The sequence below is a fragment of the Limulus polyphemus genome, unplaced genomic scaffold (genome assembly GCF_000517525.1).
Source record: "Limulus polyphemus unplaced genomic scaffold, Limulus_polyphemus-2.1.2 Scaffold1568, whole genome shotgun sequence".
In the NCBI taxonomy this organism is placed as follows: domain Eukaryota; kingdom Metazoa; phylum Arthropoda; class Merostomata; order Xiphosura; family Limulidae; genus Limulus; species Limulus polyphemus.
In genome coordinates this window covers 86,594-111,415 of record NW_013667178.1, presented here as the reverse complement: position 1 = coordinate 111,415, position 24,822 = coordinate 86,594, and the positions used below count along the sequence as shown (strand labels likewise).

Genomic DNA, 24,822 nt, shown 5'->3' with positions numbered 1-24,822 from the left:
TTTGTGTGTTAAATTTATATTTAATAGTACGATAAATACAGGAATAAATACCATACAAGAACAACACTATGACAGAAAAAATTTAAAATCTCAATTAAATGAAATTGGTTAAAAACACTATCATGGTAAGTATATACAGCTATTGTTCTTGATTTTTAGTTTCTGCAAACAGCTCACTTCTACTTTGCTTTGATTCAACAGAGGTGTGATATTCAAAATCGTAAGAATCAATTTCCTCTTGGGATAAACAAACTATACTGTTGCTTGATGTGCACAAATCATAATTTACACCCAAGGAGCACATGCTATTTTCTTTAGAATCACCAATTGAAACATTGGCACCAACATCTGAATAATCTGATAACTCAACATCCCAAATATAAAACATATCACTGCCTATGACAAAGTCATCAGTTTGGTCCTCAGTCATTGATGTCAGGTCCAAAAGTTGAGAGTCAGAAGTCAAACTGGTTTTAAAAAATTTACCTTCATTTTTTTCTTGACTATTTTCTAAAACTGATGACAGCTCAGTTACATCATTTGACTGAATGCTATCAGAATTATGGTTCAGTATGTTAACAGAATTAGGAGGTCTAAAATCATTATATAAAGTGTTACCTGTCTCAAAGGTTGTGATCTGTTTCTGAGTTTCTAGTACTTCTATTTTCCTTTCTGAATGTAAAAATACTGGTTTACTATCCTCCAACATGAAATTTTCAGTCTGACCATCAAGATCCATATCATTCTCATTTACAATGGAAAACAGGCTTAAATTGTTCAGGCTTAAAATGGAATCAGACTGTTCTGTAGAGATTTCATTCATTTTATGTTCATGTGAAAAATCTTTAACAGTTTCTGTGTGGTGCTGTATTGATTCATTGTTCTGTTCTGCACAAGGTTTTGTACACATGGAGTCAGACTCTGACTTACGCATTAACTCTTCTACAGAAATATCAGTGTCATGTTCATTGATATCCTTAACTTCCTTCTGTTTATGAGATTTGATGAAGTCTTCTTTGGGTGTATCAATATTAATACAGCTTGGATCATTTGCTGTTAAAGTATTTTTTAGAAATGGACTTACAAATTCACTAACAGATGATAATTCAGGTGATTCATATTTCTTCAGGTCTTTTACATTAGATTCTTGACACCATGTTTCCAATTTATCAGGTTCCTCTTTTTTCATGATTTTAAGCTCCTCATCATTTGAAGTGCTATTATCATTTTTGAATTGACAACTGTTTGTATGACTCAAAACAATTTGAGGTTCATTTTGACTTTTGTTGGTTTCTTTAACATCTGTTACAGAATTTTTCACTGAAAATTTTGACTTGGTCTCATAATCATGAAAGTTCATGTATGGATCTTCTAGTTTATTTTCTTTCCCTTCCATGGTTAATGATTCTGGTAACAGCAAGTTTTTTTCCTTTCTTTTTTTGATGACAAAATGGGTATCTGTAGCAGGTTTTACATTTAGCTGTAAGTCAGTGTGCAAACCTTGTTTCATATTAGTTGATTCTGATAAGGAACTTTTTATAAGTTGAGCACTATTATCACAAACAAGTTGGGAAACCTTTAGTTCTCCAGCCTTATGTAATAGAAATTCTTTACATTCTGAAGAATCTTGATTCATGCACATGTTTTCTTCATTATATTCCAAAAGAGAATTTTCTTTATTAGACTCACAAACTTGTGAAACTTGAGATGTTATAGTTTTCAGCTCTTCCAGAGATAAACCATTACTCTCAGTTGACAATGGAACTTTAGCATCTGAAAATAAATTCTGTGAAACTTCACTTTGCTGGCATTGTGTTTTCTGCAAATTATGTACTTCTCTACTGATGGAGCAGAATTCAGTTGCCAATTTCTCAGATGCATTTTGCTTAGCTAACTGTACATACGTAACATCTCTATGAAAATATTTTTCAATTGGTTTTAATATCTTAGTGTTATGTTCACTTCGTATTACTGAAACATTTTTCTTTTCTACTACATTTAGATTCAATAGGAACTCTTCTTTAGAATACTTGTTACCAGAATCAGGTTCAGCAGATAACTGAAAATTCCTGGCTGTACCATCATGTATCTTGTCTCTTGCAAGACCCAAATATTCAACTTCTTGTAATGTTTCAAAGCTCTTATAGTGTATAGAAGTTTTATCAGCACTAAATATTTGCTCTCTATTTTCATTTTCTACACTCCAAAGTTCTACCATGGGTTCCATAAATGCTTTAACTGTAAGAAAGTCCTGGACTTGAAAATGGCTGTTAATATGATCTAGTATGCATGACATCAGTGTAGTTCTATAGTCACAATGTGGGCAAGTAATTCCTCCTTGTGCATTGTGTTGTTTCTGGTGATTCTGGACCTCATTCTTATTCTCACTCGTGTAAGGGCAACGATCACAGCGAAAAATATGTTTTATATTTTCTTTGTAAATAGCATCCACACGAGATTCTGCTGATACTGTATTTTTTTCAGAAACCTGTTTACCATAAATCAAACCTTGAGGAACAGAGGCCTCCTGTACAACATAAGGGTTGTGTAGTAGAGTTTTCTCATGCACATTGTTGTGCTTGTACAGATTAGCAGCACACCTAACTGAGTAGTCACATTTTTCGCATGTGTATTTTGATTTTTTGCCATGTAACAAAACATGACGGTCATAGCGACTGTGTTTGGAAAATGCAGCAGGGCATTTCGGGCATTGATAACTTTTCTGTTGCAAATGTTCAAATTTATACAATTGTGAATGCAGTGCAGTATGAGTTAACAGACTGCATGTTGTTGGTACAGTATAGTTACAATTAGAGCAAATATGTAGGCCAGGTCCACCATGGAGTCCTAAATGAAAATTCAAAGTTGTTTGTTTCACAAATTTGGCAGGACAAAGTGGACAACTAAATAGCTTTTGTGATACTTTTTGGCAAAGACCCTGCAAATAAGACTGTGTTTCGGCTTCTTCTAGCAGTAGCATCTGGTTATTCATTGTACTTTCTTTAATACTTATCCCACTTTTCTCATTTTTATCAGAACTGTATTTATTTGAGTCTTGAAGATTACACATCTTGTCAGATATGTTAAGTGGTGGTGCATTTGATGCCTTTCGTTTGGCAGCATAAGCTGGGCTGTGTACCAAAAGATGTTTGTGTAAGTGTGGTTTATGTCTTGCTGTATAATCACAGAAAGGACAGCGAAATGGATGATTAGCTCCATGTAAACTTTTATGAGTTCTGAAACCACCAATGCTTTTGAAAAGTGCTGGACAGTTCATACAAAAATAGCTAAAGTTTACCTTTCGGTTGTAAGGAGTTAATGAGCATTGTTCAGTTAACAGATTCAGTTTTTCTCCTTCATTGCCTATTAATGTTCTTTTTTCATTATAATTGACACAGGATTCATTCTGTACATTTTTTGAGTCAATAATGGGTTCAGGAGGTGTAGAACATCCTTTCAGTATTTCTGTACCATTAGTTGTTTTCAAAAAAACATCAACTTCACTTTCCTGGTGTAACTTTAAGTGTACACCTAACACTCCCTGATTATTGCATTGATAATTGCAAATAGGACAAGAAAATTTGGAAACTGTGTCTCTATTGTGCATTGACATGTGGAGTTTGACATTTGCTCGACGCCGGTTTTTCATTGGACAATAGCAACACTTGTATGTTTTCACAAGAAAGTTTCCTTTTTCTGTTATTTCAAAAGGGACATCTTCTTGAATACTTTCCTTGCTGGGAAACTCATTCTCTCTGTCAATCGATTTTGTATGAATTATATGAAGCTTCATGTGCTGTTTCAACAGATGTAGTCGGGTTGCCCAATATGAGCAAACTGTGCACCTATGTGGGGCAGCTCTGTTTGGTCGGTGGAACTGCTTGTGATGAAGAAACTGTTTCCTGTTGTCACTTTTATAAGGACATTGACTACACATATACTTTTTAAACAATGATGTACATCCAAAAAGTGGGTTAGTGGATGTTTCCTCGGTTTTATCAATGTCACCAACACATTTAAGAGTACTTTTGACATCTTCAAAAATATCATTAGAACTATTTTTTTTATCCTTTTTACAGGAATGAATGGAAGCATCTTCCCAATCCTCACCTCTACCAGCAGCACTATTCATAGAATGTTTTATGGTTATGTTGGCAGAATACTGTTCATGCAACTTCATATGTCTTACAAGTGTTTTACGATATTTTACATAATATGGACAATGTAAACACTTTAAAAGTGACCCATCTCTTGGCTGGTGTTGCTTTAGATGGGTTTTCATGTAGAACTGCTTTTGGCAACTATAGGGGCACAAGTTGCACTTAAACCACTCAAGGGGATAGCAGTTTTTCTTAGCAACTTGTTTGCTTTCTGTCGATATACTTGTAAGATGCAGAACACGGCTCTTCAACTTAAAACTAAAACATTCTTCTAGATCTTTGAAATTTCCACAGTGTTTATTTTTTATGTGTCTAAGGATTACATGTCGCCAGTTAGATGTAAACTTACAGATACGACAGCGATAAGGTTTAACTCCAGCATGAACAGTCATATGACTTACAACAACTTTCCTGTCAGAATGTTTGAAATTACAAAGATTACAATGATATAATTTATTTATATTATTTGAATAATTTCCTACTAAACCAACTTTAAATATTTTATTTCTAGCTTCTCTGGAATTAGTTGATTGCACCAGATGAGCTGGACTAATTTTGTTCTGAGTTGTATCATTGTTATTGTCATAGATCACTGCACTTTCATTAAATATTTCACTACTTTTCTCCATGTCAGATTTTGTATGGTTTTTTAAATTGTTATCTGGTGGTGCTTCAATCAAAAACTTTAAGTACTTAGTAAAGTCAACTTCTCCCATATTACAAGACAATAAACAGGTAGCATAGTGATGTACTGGATCATTAGCAAACTTCATCTTAATATGTTTTGTTATTTCCCATTGCTTCTCAGATTTGTACCCACAAGCAGAACACATAAATTCTTGTCTATCATGATGCTGTACATAGTGAGTGTGAAAACTGGAGACTGAAAGTGTTTCAAAATGACATTGGTTGCATTTGTATTTCTTAGTTTTCATTTTTTCTGATGAACAATTAGTTGAATCATGTTCATTCACACTGCTGATCTCTAACTGTAATTTCTGTTCACCATTTTGTGAGGTATTATTAAGTTCATCTTTACAAATATTAACTTCTGAATAAGACATATTTTTGTACTCATTTATAAAGCTGGTAATTTTTGGGGGAGCACTTAAGTCAAGGGGTAACTCCTCATTATCACTCAAATGTGATATCTTTTTTGTTAGTGTCTTAATATCTTTTTTCACAGGAACAGAAACTTTGTACTTAACACTCCCATTGGACATGTGACTATTTATGACAGGTAAAGAACTTTTTGCCATCTTTATTTTAATTTTTGGCACAAGTTTTTGTTTGAAAAATGGCATTTCGGGTTTGTTGGGATGATACTTTTTCAGGTGCCTAGTTAAATCTCCTTTCCATTTAGTCTGGTATCGACAATAACAACATAAAAAGGGTTTTTCTCCTGAATGAACACGAAGATGTTTCTCTAACTCTGACATCCACTTTGATTTGTAACCACAGACAACACAAGTTGGAATTGATTTGACAGTTCCACTCTTTCTTTTTAGACCTTGTACAATAATCTTGGCTACTTTTTCAGTTGTTCCATGCTCCTGTTTTATGTGACGAGTGAAATACGGAAGAAGATCAAAACCCAATCCACAGGTTGGGCACGAGTATTTCTTCTTTGTTAGATGTCCCATTTCATGTCTTCTTACACCAGATGGACAAGCAGTAAAAGCACAAAAACGACATTTGAGTCTTTTTTTCATTAACTTATTACTTTTCATAGCCTCTACCTTATCATAGGTAAAAGATAATTTAGGAGAATTTTTACAATTTTCATCATGGACAAGTGAATCATCATTATTATTTTCTGCACTAGAACTCCTGTCAACAAATCTATATTCACCTTGTGTATAATCAGGAAAGCTGCTCTCTTCCTGTTCACAGTTAGAATTCTTATGATCACACTGATGCATCAATAAGGACTGTTTATCATGAGTCTTAAAAGAACATTCACAGCATCTGAAGGCTCCTTCTAACCCATGATTTTTTAGATGGCGATCAAGGTTCCATTTATAAGCTGTTTGAAAATCACAAAAACTGCATTTCAATTTTGGCAATGAATGAAATTTGCAGTGTCTAGTGTACTTTGCTCGCTCACTAGTAACATAGCTACACTTTAAACAACGAAAAAACTTTTTCTTTAAGTGAAAAGTGTTTTCATGCCTCTTCATTTCCACTTTACTTTTTGTTTTCAAATTGTGTTTGAGGCATTCATAATCACACTTTTGAAGATTTTCCTTTTTGTGATTTTCTGTAGAATTTGTTTTTGCATCAGTACATTTTGTGGAAGATGCTTTGTTTTTATTTCTTTCCAGTGGACTACCCATATCATTATCTTTTATAGTTTTGCTTGAAGATGTTAAAGACCTAGAATTAAGTAGCTTTTGACAAGAATTCTGAATACTTTTTACAGCTTTTCGTTCATTTTGAGGATTCTGCTTTATTTGAGTCGAATCTGTATTTTTAACCAGCATTTTTTTATGTACCATCCCACAATGTCTTTGTAATTTTTGAAAGTTTTTTGATGCATACAAACAGTAGGGACATTCATACACAGTAATTCTTTCCATATGAACTTCTTGACGATGATATAAAAATTTTCTGGGGTTTATAGTAACAAGATCACACTGCCGGCATCTGTAGACTCTTCGTACACGAAGATAGCCTTCTAAGGGTAAGGTTTCAGTTGATTTCTTTGATGTAATAGAATACTTTTTATCAAAGGTATCATTATCTTCTTTTGGTGCTTTCAGTTGCAATTGAGATTTACCAGGGATATTACTTGATAAAGCTTGAAAAGTCTGATTTTTCACATTTCCAGGTGATTGGCAAAAGTTAACCTGTTTTTCATGGTAGCCACCATCTTGAAATTTTTGTGTCTTTCTCATGCGTACTTTCATTTTTTGTAACATACGATGAGATACATTAGGTCGAATTCCATGAATAGTTCGCTTATGTCTGCGTAAGTTAGCTCGATACTGGGTTATAAATGGGCATGCTGGACATCTAAATACTTGAGCTGCATGATGAGAAGCAACATGCTGAAGAAGCGTACCTCGAGTCTCTGCCACATAATCACACGCATCACAGACATACCGGTACTTGGACATGTTTCAAATGTACTAACACCTCAGTTTCATAGAAGCAATTTCCTGTGACATTAAATATTATTACCAAGTTAGCTAGCTTTTCATCTGTTTCCCTGGATTTAGTGCTTCAACTACATCAAACACCTGAAAGACAGTTCAATTAGAATTACAATAAATCAACACTTTTCCTTGTCTTAAACTTTTTTAATTCATCTAACAACTGTAACAGAATAGTTATGTCTATAAGTTAGGGACAAAAATGCACATAGTTAACTCTCTTGCACATATGTAAATGTCACAAAGTGAAAACATTCAAGTACTTTCTGTTCAGTTTAAATATTAAAATAAGAACAGTTATGCATTGCTAATACAAATATTGAGAACAAATGAGAAAAATATTTTCATATGAAACATTTTTATGAATTTGCCACTTTCAAATTTCAAAAAGATTTCACTGTGATATGTTTCTAACAAACAATTAAAAACACTTATTTTTTGTTATAGATTTTAACTACATATTTTCATATCTTCTTACATTCTTTAAAAACTAAATTTTATCTTGTTTTTATTTGAAAAGCAATGAATTCAGTTTCACTGTTTTAAGGATCACTAGTATACAATAAAAGTACTCTTTTTTACTATAACAAAATTATGAACAAGTTAACTTTTTTTTATATTGTTAACCACAATATATATTTACATTTCTCTTTGACCATTCAAAACGTTACTTAGGCTGATAAGACCTAACACTACTCACAAGTTGGCAAAACAAAACCTGGTACAGGTGGGTACAAAATGATGTAATTAAGTCTACCTCTTCTTGTTCTACAAAAAAAACTTTTATTCCCTATCATGCTAGCAACATCATAATTCATAAAACGATAAAGGAAGCTTTACAAAAAAAATAAATCATAACAGAGAGAGTTGTACATCTTTTCTTCTAACAGTACATCACCAAGCTAAGCTGAAATACAAGACATATCAGCTTACAAGAACAAAAAATTTTCATCATGTGTTTAGCCCTTTCCACACAGGTCATGAGTCAAAGGATGTTATCATGTTTGTTGACTTGCATTAAAGATTTTATTTAACTACTATTTTATGAATTTATGTCAGTAAGTTTGGTATCAAATTGTAGATTATAATTCAAGTTTTAGTATTATACATTATTCAATTTCATACTTTAAAAATAAATATTATAAAAACATATCTAAACATCAATTTTTTGTGTGTGTCACGTGGTATGTTGAATGCAGCACTGGTTCATATTAGTATCAAACTTTGGTATCAAACTGTAGAGTAGAATTCAAATTGTAGTATTACATATCATTTAATTTCTTAATTCAAAAGTAAATATATAAAAAAAGATACACTTAAACATAGATCTTTGTGTATCACATGGTATGTTGAATGCAGCACAGGTTCAGATTAGATGTTTGTGATGTCAAAATACAAATTCTATAGTTTTGTACAAATTAGAAACTCAAATTACCAATATTGGAAAGCTAGAATATAAAATAATAACCTCATATCTTTTCTATTTCCTTATATATCATTCATGTATTAAATGAAACACAGTGGCCCTGCTCATTTCTTTCCATTTTAGAAATGGTCCCTTATATATACATAGTTCTATATATGACACATGAATAATCAATCATTTCATACTTTAAAAATAAATATTATAAAAACATATCTAAACATCAATTTTTTGTGTGTGTCACGTGGTATGTTGAATGCAGCACTGGTTCATATTAGTTTATCAAACTGTAGAGTAGAATTCAAATTGTAGTATTACATATCATTTAATTTCTTAATTCAAAAGTAAATATATAAAAAAAAGATACACTTAAACATAGATTTTTGTGTATCACATGGTATGTTGAATGCAGCACAGGTTCAGATTAGATGTTTGTGATGTCAAAATACAAATTCTATAGTTTTGTACAAATTAGAAACTCAAATTACCAATATTGGAAAGCTAGAATATAAAATAATAACCTCATATCTTTTCTATTTCCTTATATATCATTCATGTATTAAATGAAACACAGTGGCCCTGCTCATTTCTTTCCATTTTAGAAATGGTCCCTTATATATACATAGTTCTATATATGACACATGAATAATCAATCGAAAGCTCAGAATGTCCTCCTAGTGGCTTTCTCAGCTTTTTTAAAGTGTTAGGAGCCGTCTGCTTGAAGTGTCATATTTTTTTAGATTCAAATATATCTTAGTTACTAAGCTTGATAAATGATAATGGAATTCAATGATATCAATATAGTAATTTATGCTTTTTTGGTTATCCAACTGTATATATAAAACCTAAAAAAAATTAATTTTGCTTCACATCCTCCACGTGCAAAATTTCTTACAGCTTAGCAAGCTACAAAAAGCAGCAACTGAGGACAAACATTGTAACAAGAAGAGATAATTGTTTGCTTTACTTCTTCATTTACTTTAAGAAGTTATTTGTAAATAGTAATAATCTATATAAATATATGATGTATTATAAATGAAATATGACTGTATTTTACAAAATACTAGTCCATTAAGTACTAGCCCATAAAACATAGCCAAGACAGGTCACTTTCTAGAGACTAAAGGTTAATTTTATATTATTGGATACGATAATGAGTGCATGTTGGCTGCATTATTGTAACTTCTGTATTGTTAGCCAGGTACGGCTAAAAGGTCAATATAATAAAAATAATAAATATATTTAAATGTATTCTGTTATGAGATCTAAGCTATTTAGTCTAAGCATTTATGTTTTCATGTTATAATCTGTTGTCATTCTAGAACTAAAAAGGCATAATTTATATTTATTTCTTATTTTTTTATGGTGGCTATGAGATTGATCAAATCGACCAAACCCATACAGATATTCATTTGTGAAAATAACAGATAAAATAGAAAGTTTTTTCTTAAGAAATGTGTGATAACTACCTGGATATTATAAATATTTCGCATGTGAAATTTGAAAATTTTCTGATGCATAAAAGTATTCTTAATCTTAAAATTAAAATTACTTTGCACGTTGGATAGGGAACATGTGAAAAGAAAAAAAAAGCACAAGAAAAACATTGCTTAATACAAAAAAATTATTTTGCATATGAAAGCACTGTAATATTTACTGATAATCTGCAAAATTTCACTAACATACGCTTACTAATTTAAAAGTTATAGACAGAAAGTTGTAGACAGAAGCAGGTGTAAATATAGAAGTGTTTTCAAAATTGGAGAGAGAGAGGTGGGCAACGCCACTGTTTGATCCAGTAAATATAGTTATATCTCACTATACAGAAGAGAAAGGAGGTTATTATAGATTCTAGCTTGTCAAAATCAGTAATTTGAATTCGTAATTTGCAAGAAACTACAGACTTTGTACTTGGACATCACAAACATCTAATTGGAGCCAATGCTGCATTCAACATACTATGTGACACACAAAAATCAATATTTAAATACTTACTTTAAATTAAGAAATTAAATAATATATAATACTAAAATTTAAATTATAATCTACAATTTGATAGCAAACTTATTGACATACATTTATAAAATAGTAGTTCAATAAAATTTTGAATGTGAGTCAACAAATGCGATATGAAATGGCCTTTGGCCCATGACCAATAGTGATCGGGTTAATACATTATTACTTCTACATTAAGTTTGAGGGAGTGTTTGTCATTAAATACAAAATCTTCCTTATCATTACAGCATTTGTACATGAGAATGATCACATATCTGTGTTGCACATTTTAAAAATATTTTCTCCACATGAATTCTTAAGGTCTGGTATCCAACCAAAACTCTCCCTGTTGAAAAGTGATGAGTAAATATCATTTAACAACTCAGTAATCTCATAGTTATCAACAAAACTCTACCCCATTCTTTGAAAGACCAATAGTCATTCTCACATATTGCTTACTTTATATGTGTGTGTGTGTGTGTGTCTATATATAAATATAAAAAGCAATACACAAGTATGAGAATTGGTCTTTGAAATATATCAAGTAACATTTCTTTACATAAAAAAGAAATCCTCACTATTAGTTTCAATATTACATTTCATCTCTTATTCCTAAGTCTTTCTGATATCCTAATTTTTACTTTTGCTAACTCCATAATTTCTCTTTAGTCCTCTAAACCTTCCATTCTGGCCATCAGTTTTAATTCTGTAAACCTCTAATGCTATCCCTTTGTCTATTAATTCACCTAGGTGGTCTGTTCCTCATAGTAATAACTTATTTTACTACAGGGGCCATGGCTATCTTGCAATTTCTTCTTGAAAATATCCCAATTTTGTCTGTATTTTCCCTTTAATTTGGCTCGCCATTCAAGTAAAGCTAAGTCCTTCTACACAGCCTCAAAATAGACTTTCTGAAAATTTAATGAATAAAAAAAATTACAAAAGTAACATTGTTTTGCATAAATTATATATAAAACAGGTTTCCAACAAAATCTCAGAACACAAATAGTAGTGTTATAATGAACCTAAGTTTCAAATGGACAGCAACTGCCTGTTGTAGAAACCTACAAATGTAGAGGATGATGTTTCGAAAGTCTTTCACCTTTCGTCTTCAGGTCTTTTGAAATGTCATCCTCTACATTTGTAGGTTTCAACAACAAGCAGTTGCTGTCCATTTGAAACTTAGATTCATTATGAATACTCTGCCTAAACAACCTATCAAAAAATAGTGTTATAACATAACTTATATAACAATGTTTTGGAACAACATAGGACCTATTATAATGAGGTATCTTACAGAACTTTTAACATAGGATCTCTTATTCAACCAGACACATCTTGATGGCAGAGATTGAATGTAAAATATCCAGGATTTATCCAACTTTTGTGAAACTTGTACAGAATGTGGCATATGATGAAACATGACAATTAAAATTTACAGATTCCAAACTCTACAAAAAATAACTGAGTTATGACTGGCCACATCATCAACAGAAACCCCATAGTCAGCAACAATACTTCTTGTTGTGCAACCAACAAGTCTACTATGTGAGCTGCCTTCTTCTTCACCTGTCATTGCATCTGTTTTTCAGACCAGATCCCAAAAGATCTTCAGCAGGTAGCCCCATGGCCCAATGACCATGACTTTGTTATTCTTCAGCATGTCATCATCACCATCATCATTCCACCAATTACTTGCACATACAAGGTTTAAAGATGTTCCACTTGCAACCTATGTTGCTATTGTGGATGGAATCATGACAGGCTTTTTGACAGCCCTTATTGAGGCCAATCCATCCATCAAGTCCAAAGATGCTGTAGCAGCACTCAAAAATAGGTCTGGTGTTGACAAGGACAGTGGTGATAATAGTAGTAGTAACCTTCTGCCAGATCAAAAGATCAAGAACAAGGTATCCAATTGAAAGACAATAAAAAAGGTTCCTAAATTTGATCTGACAATAAAAAAAAAGGTTTTCAAATAAGGTGTGTGCTCGTTGCTGGCAAAGTGGTGCAACCACTGCAAAACCTTGTGTTTCTTTGACTGTTCATAACTCCTGAATGAAATTTGTTAACATAATAACATTCTAGCAGTGTATGCAACACATCCAATAAACAATTACAAGTCTTTTCTTTGCCCTGCCATCCAAAAATGTTTCTTTGCCTGGCTGAGGCAGAGGTCCTATGTTAAAAAATGATGTAACTCTGATTTCCAAAACTATGCTCATTCCAGTATACAGTAAGCTTCTGTCAATGTTCAATCTTGCATATTTTCTTAAAGAAAATGAATGAACAAGTTATTATAGACAAAACTGTTACTTTTCAAAAGTCTCTTGACACTGGAGAAAGTTCTGATGATCAAAAGACTGTCAATAAGACTTTTTTCTATGAAGAGTGAATGAAGTGAAAAAAAAAAGTGTTGTGATCTGTTGTCACAAGTCATACCAGAAAACTATGAAAGGCATTATTCTCAGTGTGGTTTTCAGGTAGTTTTCTTGCCTTAGAATTTGTTGGAAAAACGTCCAAATTTCTAAAATATCTGAATACTTAAATGAACCCTCCTATAATCCTTTTATGTTCTAGATGAGGAATAAAATATCCAAACCACATAACTTTGTAAGCTCATATTCAGGCCCATTTATAATGACAGTCAAGGTTTTTTTAAGTAAGAAAAACTTTTCAACAGAATCAGTTAATCCTAGTGTTTTAGTATCATCCACAGTTTTGTGAATATTACTATACAAAAAAGCAATTCAAATTATCAATAACGTACAACTAAGTTCCCAGAACAGATTCCATTTTTCATATTTTGCAAAACTGGAAAAATGCTTCTTTATTAACAAACTTTGCTGCTTCCCACTAAAGCCTATTTTCTATTCAGTGTTTTACATTTTCCTTGATTTCTCAAGCATCCAACTTAATTTAGATCTTTCATAAAACCTCATCAAATGCTATCCAATACATAACATTAACTCAAATGCCATCATTAGAATTCAAATCAAAAGATTTCAACAAGTTAGTAAGCTTTTTTCTAAGTGTGCTGAGAACAATAAACACTTATTTTTCAAATACCTTCTCAAATGACTTCTGCCCACAGCTTTTGAATACCCAGCTAACAATAGACCCTTTATATTTAAAAATAGAGATCATACTGCCAAACTTAAGTCATCAAGAATTTCCCACAATGTGAAGAAAGTTAAAAAAATAATAGTTAAAACTCTTACTATGTATTTTTTTTACCATTCTACAAAGTTTTAGGATAAATCTCATTATAGTCAAAGTTCTATTCTTAAGAATGAATGAAACATTTTTAATGCAGCTACTTTTTAAACAGAAATATAATCTAAAGAATTAAAAAGCCCTCCATACCCTAAAAAAACTGGTCAGTTTGAATCTCTCTCTTTTCAAACACCTTAAAATCAAATTTAACATTTGAACTATGATATTTTGATAATCTTTCTTAGCCTTAACAATTAAATTTGTCGGGTATAGTTTGATAATTTTCTTACAGGCTACTAATAAATTTCATATTGTAATAAGACAGCCATTTTTCATTTAGTAATAATCTAATAAAAATGTTTCATGTTCAATACAGTTTTCCAATACTTCCCTCAAAATACCTTTTAAAATCAGCTTTCCCAAAATCAAACACAAGACTTATTAATTAAACAACTGATTTCAATAAAAACATCAGAAACAATGATTTTTAGTACTTGGTGGTTTTGCACAATATTTCTTCATCTTGGTACTAAGGACAGGCAGTAAAATGCACTCTGATAGTATCTTTTCACATAATGAACAAGACAAACTACTGTCTCCTATACTAAGTATGCTCTATAGGCAAAATAACTGACCTGCTTGAAAAATTACATTACTATTTATCCTATCACACATAAATCACAATCCATATAGATATTTTAAACTTACTTATGCCTGTTACTCCTAGTGTTACATATTTGACTTATACAGCAACTGTAAATTATTAATTTTCTGGGAGACATGGCCTCAGACCTCCCTAGATTGAGCTGCCTTTTGCAACATAAAACTACTTTTAGCAGCTCTTTATACTTTCCATCTCCCACTGTAAAATCTGCAAGTCTAGCCAAGCACCCACACTTTGAAACTCCTTCCTACACTACTGCATCTGATACCTAAGCTACCATAATCCAAACTTATTGTATGATATGTCACTTTGTATATATATAAGGTAAAAGTACAAACATGTTTAACACATAAGTTCCATATTTCACATATTTAATAGTTATCTACATCAAGTACACCCATTTCAAGATAATTTTGTAATTATAGCAGTATTAGCTTAAAAACATATTCATGTTCAAATCTAAAATGACTTACATACACATCACTTCAATACATCATTATATGAATCATATATAATATCCTGTTTATATGTTTATCCTTCACAAGAAAAGATTTAACCCTTTCGCAACAGGCTCAGTATAAAATACATGAGTTTGTATACACAGTTGCACATGTTAAGTATTTATACTGTAACTTTTAATGCTGTATGTGTATCTTCACAAAATTTGGTAGACTTTTAGTAATGATTCCAGGTCTTTTGTATATAAAAACATCAGATTTTTTAATGAAGTATTTTTACTAAAGATTTGTTTGTAAAAATATTGAATCTGTTTCATTACTAGTCCAAGTGCGAAGTGATTTTCATGTCAAGGTTAAAAACTATTCTTCATCCCAAATATGTCAAATATTATTAGTGTAATCTCTAAGATCTCCTAAATACATTTCAAGTGTTTGTTTTCAGTAAAACTTTATATTTTGTCTGTTATTTTCTCTACCCTAACTATACTGGGTCTGTCATAACCTCATAACCACCATAACATATTAGGAAATAAATGTAAATTATATTTTTTCATTCTAGAATGACTATAAATTATAGTACGAAAATACAAATGTTTAGTCTAAATAGCTTAAATCTCATAGTATTATCCATTTATATATATATATATATATATATATATATTATTTTATATTATATTACCTTCCAGTCACGCCTGGCTAACAATACAGAAGTTACAATGAAGTGGCTCATGTGCACTCATGTTACTGTATCCAATAATATGAAACTGGCCTTTAGTCTTTACAAAGTGACCTGTCTTCACTGTGTTTTAGTAGATTAGTCTTTTGTAAAATACAGTCACATTTCAGTTATAATACATTATATATGCATATACATTATTACAATTTCAAACAAGTTAATAAACTTATTTTTCTTAAAACATACAACAGTAGATGAAGAAGTAAAGCAAACAATTATTTCTTCTTGTTACAACCTTTGTACTAGGTTGCTGCTTCTCGTAGCTTGCTAAGGTTTAAGAAATTTTGCACGTGGAAGACGTGAAACGAAATATTTTTTTTCGGTTTTACATATACATTTGAATAAGCAAAAAATTATAAGTTACTATGTTGATACCACAGAATTCCATTATAATTTATCAAGTTTAGTAACTAAGCTTTATTTGAGTCTAAAAAATATGAAATTTTGAGAAGGTTAAAGACAACCTACCTCCTTGAAATCTTGTTTTGCAAGAAAGATGGCATCCTAAAACTTTAAAATGGCTGAGAAAGCCACTAGGGGGGAGGGGGGAATATTCTGAGGTTTTGATTGGTTATTCACATGTCATATACACAAGTAATGGACTGTTTCCAAACATGGAAAGAGCTGAGAGGGGCCACTGTGTTTGATTCAGTACTTGAGCATTATCTCAGCAAATAGAAAAGATAGGAGGTTCTTATTTTATATTCTAGCTTGTTAATATTGGTAATTTGAGTTCATAATCCATACAAAACTATAGACTTTGTATTTTGACATCACAAACATCTAATATGAACCAGTGCTGCATTCAACATACCACGTGACACACAAAAAAAATTGATGTTTAGATATGTTTTTATAATATTTATTTTTAAAGTATGAAATTGAATAATGTATAATACTAAAACTTGAATTATAATCTACAGTTTGATACCAAACTTATTGACATAAATTCATAAAATAGTAGTTCAATAAAATTTTGACCCATGGTGATAGGGTTAAATAAAAGCAATTCTGTGAATTGAGACAATAGTTAATGCAATTTATTGAATATATTACAATAAAGTAAAACAATAACTCAATACTTTTGGAAACATATACTTTTTTAGCAGAAATGAACTGGGTCAAAGCATATATTGCCCATTCCAAATGATGTTTCATGGATTCTGAACTGAAAAATTTAAGTATATCAATTTTCAGCAAATAGACATCTTGATTATATTTGCTCTTTAGTGAATATCAATAATGTCATATCCTATTGTTGATTTTCAGAAAAAAACAAAAATCATATGCCCATATAGCAATTAAATGGTCTTGGTAAGTTCATCAGTTTAAGTGTTTATTAAAAGTTGCTGTTTAAGTTGTACCTTAACTAACTTGGTAGCATATCTTTATTTGTGCTTGTCTTAATCCACTTGGCAGTGGATCTTTATGTCACTTGCAAGTAACTGACTGGGTAGAGGACCATTACTTGAGATGTGTTTTAACTAACTTACCAGAAGATCTTGGAATTGTTTCTTATCTAACTTGATATAGGATCTTCTAGTTCTATCTCAACTAATTTATCATAGATATTTGAGTTGTATCTTACATGCCTTGGTAGTGAATCTATATTTGAATTGGTATCTTAACTGATTTAGCAGTGGATTATTATTTCAGTTGTGTCTTAAATGATCTGTCAGTCAATCCTTGAGTTGCAGATTAACTGACTTGGTAGCAGATCTTCAAGTTGTTTCTTAACTAACATAGCAGAGGATCTTTGTTTCAGTTGTGTCACTGATTTAGTAGTGGAGTGTTATTTCAGTAGTGCCATAAGTAATTTGGCATTGGACATTTGAATTCTGCATTAACTGACTCAACACTAGACATTTGAGATTGGTTGCAACCGACTTAATTAACAGTGTACCTCTGAGTTGTGTCTCAAATGTCTTGGCAGTGGATGTGTTATGTCTTAACTGACTTGGTAGTAGATATTTATTTCAGTTTTGTCTCAACTGACTTGGCTGCAGACTTCTATTTGAGTTGTATCTTAACTGACTTGATAGTAGACATTTGAATTGTGTATTAACTAACTTGGTAGAAGATATTTATTTGAGTTTTGTCTGATCTGACTTGGTCATGGATATTTCAGTAGCATTTAAATGCCTTGTCAGTTATGTCTTAACTATCTTGTCAATGAATTGCCGAGTTGCATCTTAACTTGGCAGGGGACCTTTGAGTTTTGTCCTGACTTGGATGTGGATATTTATTTGAACTGTCTTAACTGACTTTTAACTTTATACAAGTTGTTTTAATTGCTTGGCAGTGGACCTTTATTTGAATTCTGTTTTTAACTTAGTTGGTATTGTGTATTCATTTGAGTTGTGTCTTAAATGACATGGTAAATATTTGAGTTGTTTCTTAATTAACTGACTTGGCAGTAGATCTTTTGAGTTATGACTTTACTAACTTAGCAGTGGATTTTTCAGCTGTCATAAACAAGTTGGAAGAGGATATTTGCACTGTTTCTTAATTAACTTGTCAGTGAATCTTCTAAACTGTCTTGGAAGTGGATCTTTATTTGAGCTGTGTCTTAAATGACTAGTGGATTTTTATTTGAATCTTCATTGCCTTAGCAGTGGATCTTTGAGGTACATCTTAACTGACTTGGCATTGGATCTTTATGGGATTTGTGTCTTAACTGACTTGACAGTGGCCCTTTACTTGAATTGTCTCTTAACTAACTTGGCAGTGGATCTATATTTAAGTTGTGTTTTACCTGATTTCGCATTGGATCTTCCAGTTGCATCTCATCTAACTTGGCAGAGAATCTTTGAATTGTGTAATAAATGACTTGTCAGGGGACCTTTGAGTTGTGTCTCAACTGACTTCATAGTGAATCTTTAATTGAGTATTATCTTAACTCAGTTGCAGTGGATCTTTATTTCAGTTTATCTCATTTGGCAGTTAATCTTTGAGTTTTGTATTACCTGACTTAGCAGTGTATCTATTTGAGTTTTATCTGAAATGACTTGGTAGTCAATCTTTGAGTTCTATATTAACCACTCTGACAGTGGATCTATGAGTTATGTCGTAACTGACTTGTTAATGGATATTTATTTCAGTTGTCATAATTGATTCAGTAGTGGATCTTATATTTGAGTTGTGTTTTAATTAACTTGGCAGTGAATCTGAGTTCTATCTCAACTGATATGGCATGGATCTTTTTTTCATTTGTGTCTTACTTGGTAGTGGATCATTACTTGAGTGGTATTTTAACTGACTTGACAGTGGATCTTGATTTGATTTGTTTTTAACTAATTCAGCAGTGGATTTTATTTTATTTTTGTCTTAACTTAATTGGCAGTGGATCTATATTTCAGTTTTGATTTAACTGACATGACAGTGGATCTTTATTTGAGTTTTGCCTTACCTGACTTGGTAGTGCATGTTTTAGTTGTGTCTTAACTAAGTTGACAACAGATCTATATTTAAGTTCTGTCTTAGCTGACTTGGTAGTGGATCTTTGAGTTACATCTTAACTGATTTGCTAGTGGATCTTTCAGTTGTGTCTCAACTGACTTGGTAGTGGATCTATATTTTAGTTGCAACTAAATTGCCTTGGCAGTGGATCTTTGAGGTATGGCTTGATTAACTTTTCATCAGATCTTTATATGAATTGTGTCTTAACTAACTTGGCAGTGTATCTTTGATTTGTACCTTAAAGAACTTAGCAGTGGATCTATATTTGATTTGCGTCTTAACTGACTTGGAGGTGGATTGTTATTTGAGTTGTGCCTCAACTAACTTGGCAATGGATCTACGAGTTGTGTTTTAACTGACTTGGTAGCGTATCTTTGCTACTAGAGTTGATCTTAACTGATTTGGCAGTGGATTCTTATTTTACTTGTGTCTTAATTGAATTGGCAGTCTTTCAGGTGTATCTTATCTGACTTGGAAGAAGGTCTTAAGCTGTGTCTTAAGTGACTTGGTAGTGTATCTTTTTTACATAATGTTGAAAACATAATGAATGTTTTATTTCTTTAAGAGTTCTTCATTTCGATGACTAAGATTTTTTTTTTCAAATCCAGAAACTGATCCATCTAACTAAACTGCCTGATCAGTTCTTTTGCGTGTTTAATCACGAAATATAATGACATATAAAAAAAAAATTAATATTTTCCAAATAGGACTCTAATATAACAATATTTAAGAAATCTTTGGACATGAAAAAAACAACCAGGTAGTTGAGAAAATATAAAAATAAGTGCATAACATTTTTTATTATTCCTCTTCTTTTGTACAAAAATATTTCAGAAATAAATCAGAAATTATTGTACGTTTATCTTAACTAAACACGTGTACACTTTGGGGCATTTTAAGAGTAATAAGTATTTTTGATACTGGTATTTCATAGTTTTAACACTACTGGGATCTGTCAAGTGACTTATTCACAATTGAGTGAGGTCCCCCCCCCCCCCCCATCAATAATAAAAATAGAGCTCTGTTGTAAAGTTGAAAGTTAAGGGGTTATTTCTAGATCATTTCAAGAGTAGATCTAGTTTTCCATTCAGGAATCATTAATAATATTTGACCTTTTGAGAGGTCATGTGGTCATGATCTTTGGAATATACAATAAAAGTATTGTACATTACTACAGCTAGTTAAAAAAGTATCTTATACTTTTTTCAAAGTGATGAGTTATCTAGGACCATTCTGTTTCCATTCTGAAATATCATACCATTTATAGACCTTATAAAATTAATAAAGAATGAGGAATTTTATAAATTTTTAACACATGCACAGACATCTAATGACATTTAACTTGTCAGTAACAATTTAGTATACAACAAAATGCACTAATTTATAAATATTATGAATTATAAATAACACCTACTGTTTCTGCATTTTAGATTTAAAAACATTTTAACTTCTAATAAAAACAATAGTTAAAAGCTTTAAAAAAACTGGATTGGAATAGGTGGTTATCTCATTAAATTAAAAATAATGAGGAGCAATACTTTAAACAAATAATGGGCTACTTGGCAAAAAAAAATTCAATTTCTATATAAAATACTACAAGTACAATACAAAGTACAAGAACAAATACATAACTACAAAGTATAATAATATTAATAGCTGTGCTTAATAATCCTATATTAATCATAGAATAGATAAAAAATTAACAGTAAAATCCAGCTTCCTGATATTAATAATGATGTCAGAAATTGATAAAACAAACAAAAATACAACAAAATGATATTTAGTATAACATTACAAATTATTTGTCGTTTTAATTCAACTTGCTGTAAACACTAACTCAAAGACTAAAAGATGCATGACTTTCTAGATACAGACTCGCTGGCAGAGTAGCATCACCCAAAAGGATTCTCTGTTCCTAAGAACAGGCGCCATTTTATCCAGACAAAACACTGTCCATTTAAAATCCTTCGCAGATGACTCAAGTAAAGGCAGCTTGAAAGAAACCCCAATACTCTAAAATTCAGTTCCAAATTCAATGAATAAAATCTTAAAACGCGCGTATCATTAATAATTAACTTGTTGAGGATATCTTCCTCAATATAACTTTACAAAAGAATAGCGTAAACTTACCACAAACGCTTGAGTTGATGGCAGCTGGAGCCTTTTTCGTCTGGTTCCTCTACCAAAGCAGCCCACAGTATCGACAAGGCAGTTTCAGAAGGGAGACGATCACGTGATCAAGTGAACACCATCTCTGGCACTAGCAGGTGAACGGAGGGGGGTGGGGGAGGAATCACTTATGGCCATTACATTGTAGGATTCTTCTTAATCATAATTTTGTTGCCATTGCTGAGTGAGAACAGTCGATAAATGCAAGAATTTTCACAATCAATAAGTCGTTTTGTTGTTGTTTTAACATGGTTAACTTTTAGGTGTAGACTTTGAAGATGGAATCCATTATAACTGTACATTACATGCTTTTCCACAACAAATCTTTTTTCATGTGGTTCCCATGGTTGTGAAACTGTAATAAATATTCTGTGGTACCTAAGATGATATAGTTTTTATGCTAATTTAGACTATATATTAAAAACTGTCAGGATATACTAATGTGAACTTAAACCATGCAAGTACAAAACAATTTCATGCCTACAGAAGCAAATGAATGAAGCAATAGTATAAATATGTACTTTCGTAACAAGGAAAAATATGCCAAGAATTAGTTAGCAATTATTTCAAATGGTGATTGTCTTTCTCATTATTAACACAGTTAATAACTGATATTTGATTAGCATGTGGTTCAACATCGATTTTTAACCTGACGAGTACTCAAGCTCCAGAAATATGATAAGCCAGGCAATACAGGCATATTATTGAATAGCTTTGTTTTTATATATAGTATTATAATTTTATAATATAATTAAATGATGTTAACTTTTGATGTCATGTACATCGGGGGAGGGGGCATGTCAACAATTAGTTGGAACTATTTGACATGAAACGCAATCTCAACGTACGTACGGAAACATCAGCCAACGGTTATCTCGGCAACGGTAATTGCCTGCGTTGGTGTATCCCTACGCGAACGTACACAGTGAATAAGTTTCTCTGATCGGACAAATCATCACATTCAACGGTTACATATTCTCCTCTTTCTAGTTTAATAACAGTAATGGTTTTCATTTTGACTTGGGGTCAAAGGTCAAGATAACTTGCACATGAATAGCAAGCCCCTAAATCAAACTTGGGTTCATTTTAATTTTGTTCGACCTCAAAATGTAAATAATGACCCAAATTGTGACCTGTTTTGTTTGACTGTTTGAAGTTAAGCACAAAACTACACAATACGCTATCTGTGCTCTGCCCACCACGGGTATCGAAACCCAGTTTCTAGCGTTGGAAGTCCGCAGACATGCCGCTGTGCCACTGGGGGGGCAAATTGTAACCTTGATATTGCAACTCAGAATGTTTTACTTTGGCGTTTTACTCAGAGCATTTGAAATTCGTCACATAGTTAATGTGAAATTTGTGTCATGTACACATACATTTAAGCAAAATAAACTTTATTCCTTAGAATAATCTTACTGGTTACCCGTATTCAGGTAGAAGACACCACGAAAGTAAGCACAGTAGCAATAACAATCATATAAAACATTGTCCAGTAAAGCAAATACTTCAGAAAAAGACAGCCATAACTTACATGGTTCTGATGCATAAGTTTGAATGGTCTTTATAAACATTGTAGCAAGTTCAGTGTGACAAAGCCTATTGATTAAAACTCAGTTAATCAATTTTTATTATGCTTTCATTCCCATATAGTATTTCTTCTAAGAGCCTGTCTCATAGTATAAACAATTCAGTAATTAGGCATCCATACCACTATTTGAATAACGAATAAGCGATACAATTATTAAAATAAATACATAATTTCATTTGTAAAAATTGTTATTCATTATGCTGATTTTCTTGATTTAGTTATTTTGTGATCTATGCATACAAAGGTTCAGCGAAACAGTTTTCGTTGTTTTAGCGCAAATTTATATAATGGGTTATCTGCGTTCTGTGCATTGTCGGTAAACGAACTCCAGGTTACGGTGTTGTATGCATGGAAACGTACCGCTCAACCACCGGTATATTAAATGAAACAGACGTATCGAATGATAAATATTTTATTGTTTTTTATTTAAACCCATATAAACTTAATAGAATGATAAATCAAATCATCCTTTGCACCGCATAAAAGCTATTTAAAAAAACAAACCCGTATTATAAATGTTTATTATAGGCTACAAATACGCATTTGAGGAGTAATTAGGCGGCATTAAATGTTTTTAAATTAACTGAGGTCAGAATTTACTCAGGATCATATAAAAACTAATGCTGTTTTCATAAATATAGTTCTTTCAGATAAATTGAAATTCAAATTATCTACACTGGTCGGAATTTTTTTTTAAATAATTAAATACGTCTTTCCTATATGGATGGAAATAATTTTCAGAACTAGGAGCACACTCCAAAATCAGGTTAGGTGGAAGGGGAGCGGGATTTGAATATGAACATATAAAAATAGGCCTAGTTTCCTGTGAAGTAAATTTCTGTTGGAAGCGAGAAATGAATGTTCCTATAACCACTTTAAAAATGCAATAATTATTCAATTACTTCAAGAGTCTGCACAAAAATATAAATTAAGTAAAAATTAATGAAATTCTCTAGTGAGCTGGCATCACGTATACGGTAACTGTTCCTGCACCGTAAACTCTGCGCTAGAATGAACCCGTCATCGCCGATTTAGAGACTAATATTAAAAAAACAACCTAGAAACAGCAATTGCAACACTCCACAATACACCAGGTAATGCCGTTTATTTCGGTATTCATGAAGTTGCTGTACGGTATACTCTCACATTTCCATCCCTGCTTCCAGGTTCTAAAACTTACCCATATTCTTGTCATAACTATTATGCTATCTGTGCTTATTAGATAATAGATAGAAGAAATTCACTGATCATGTGGGTCTGTTTGTGTTTTTAAAATAGTTCTGAAGTATCACGAGGCTATAGAAATCAATAATCTTAAATTTATGAATGCTAATCTAGAAAATCCTTATGTGTGATGAATAATTTAACAACAGAGTAGTATATATCATTGAATTCATTAAAATCACGGCGATATGCACTTTTATTATTTGTTTAACATTTATACAAATCTCAATAATATTAAAATGATCGATATCTAATATTGCATGTCTCCGGGGATGTGCAGTTTGAGAAACATTATAGATGGACGTTGATGTTACGAAATTCATTTTAGAAACAAGAGTTTGCTTGTAGGTACTATGAGACATTAATACTCCCTTGAAATTTTATCGTGTATTATGCCTTTAATATGAGTAATACACGAAATAACAGTAAACTGTATAGTTTAACGTACAGCAAATGGGCACACGTCTAATCACCTACATATTAGCTTTTTGACACACCAAAGTTTTACCTCTGAGACACACATAGATATATATCGTATATTTTCCAGAAATATTGCTTAGTTTTCAACGTACAGG

The 24,822-nt window shown here is 31.8% G+C and overlaps 1 protein-coding gene across 1 annotated transcript; it reads right to left on the bottom strand.

Annotated features, from left to right (window-relative positions):
- On the bottom strand, positions 1–21,491 carry LOC106464137. The gene is made up of 2 exons (XM_013924246.2): positions 21,397–21,491; positions 1–7,402 (listed from the first exon to the last, which is right to left on the bottom strand). Exon 2 carries the CDS (start codon positions 7,277–7,279, stop codon positions 140–142), a length of 7,140 nt encoding a protein of 2,379 aa, XP_013779700.1. The 5' UTR covers positions 7,280–7,402; positions 21,397–21,491; the 3' UTR covers positions 1–139.
- Between the last annotated feature and the right edge of the window lie 3,331 nt (positions 21,492–24,822).

Bases quoted from the DNA above. Each gene is read 5' to 3' on its own strand.
- LOC106464137 (XM_013924246.2), bottom strand. From the start codon at position 7,279: ATGTCCAAGTACCGGTATGTCTGTGATGCGTGTGATTATGTGGCAGAG.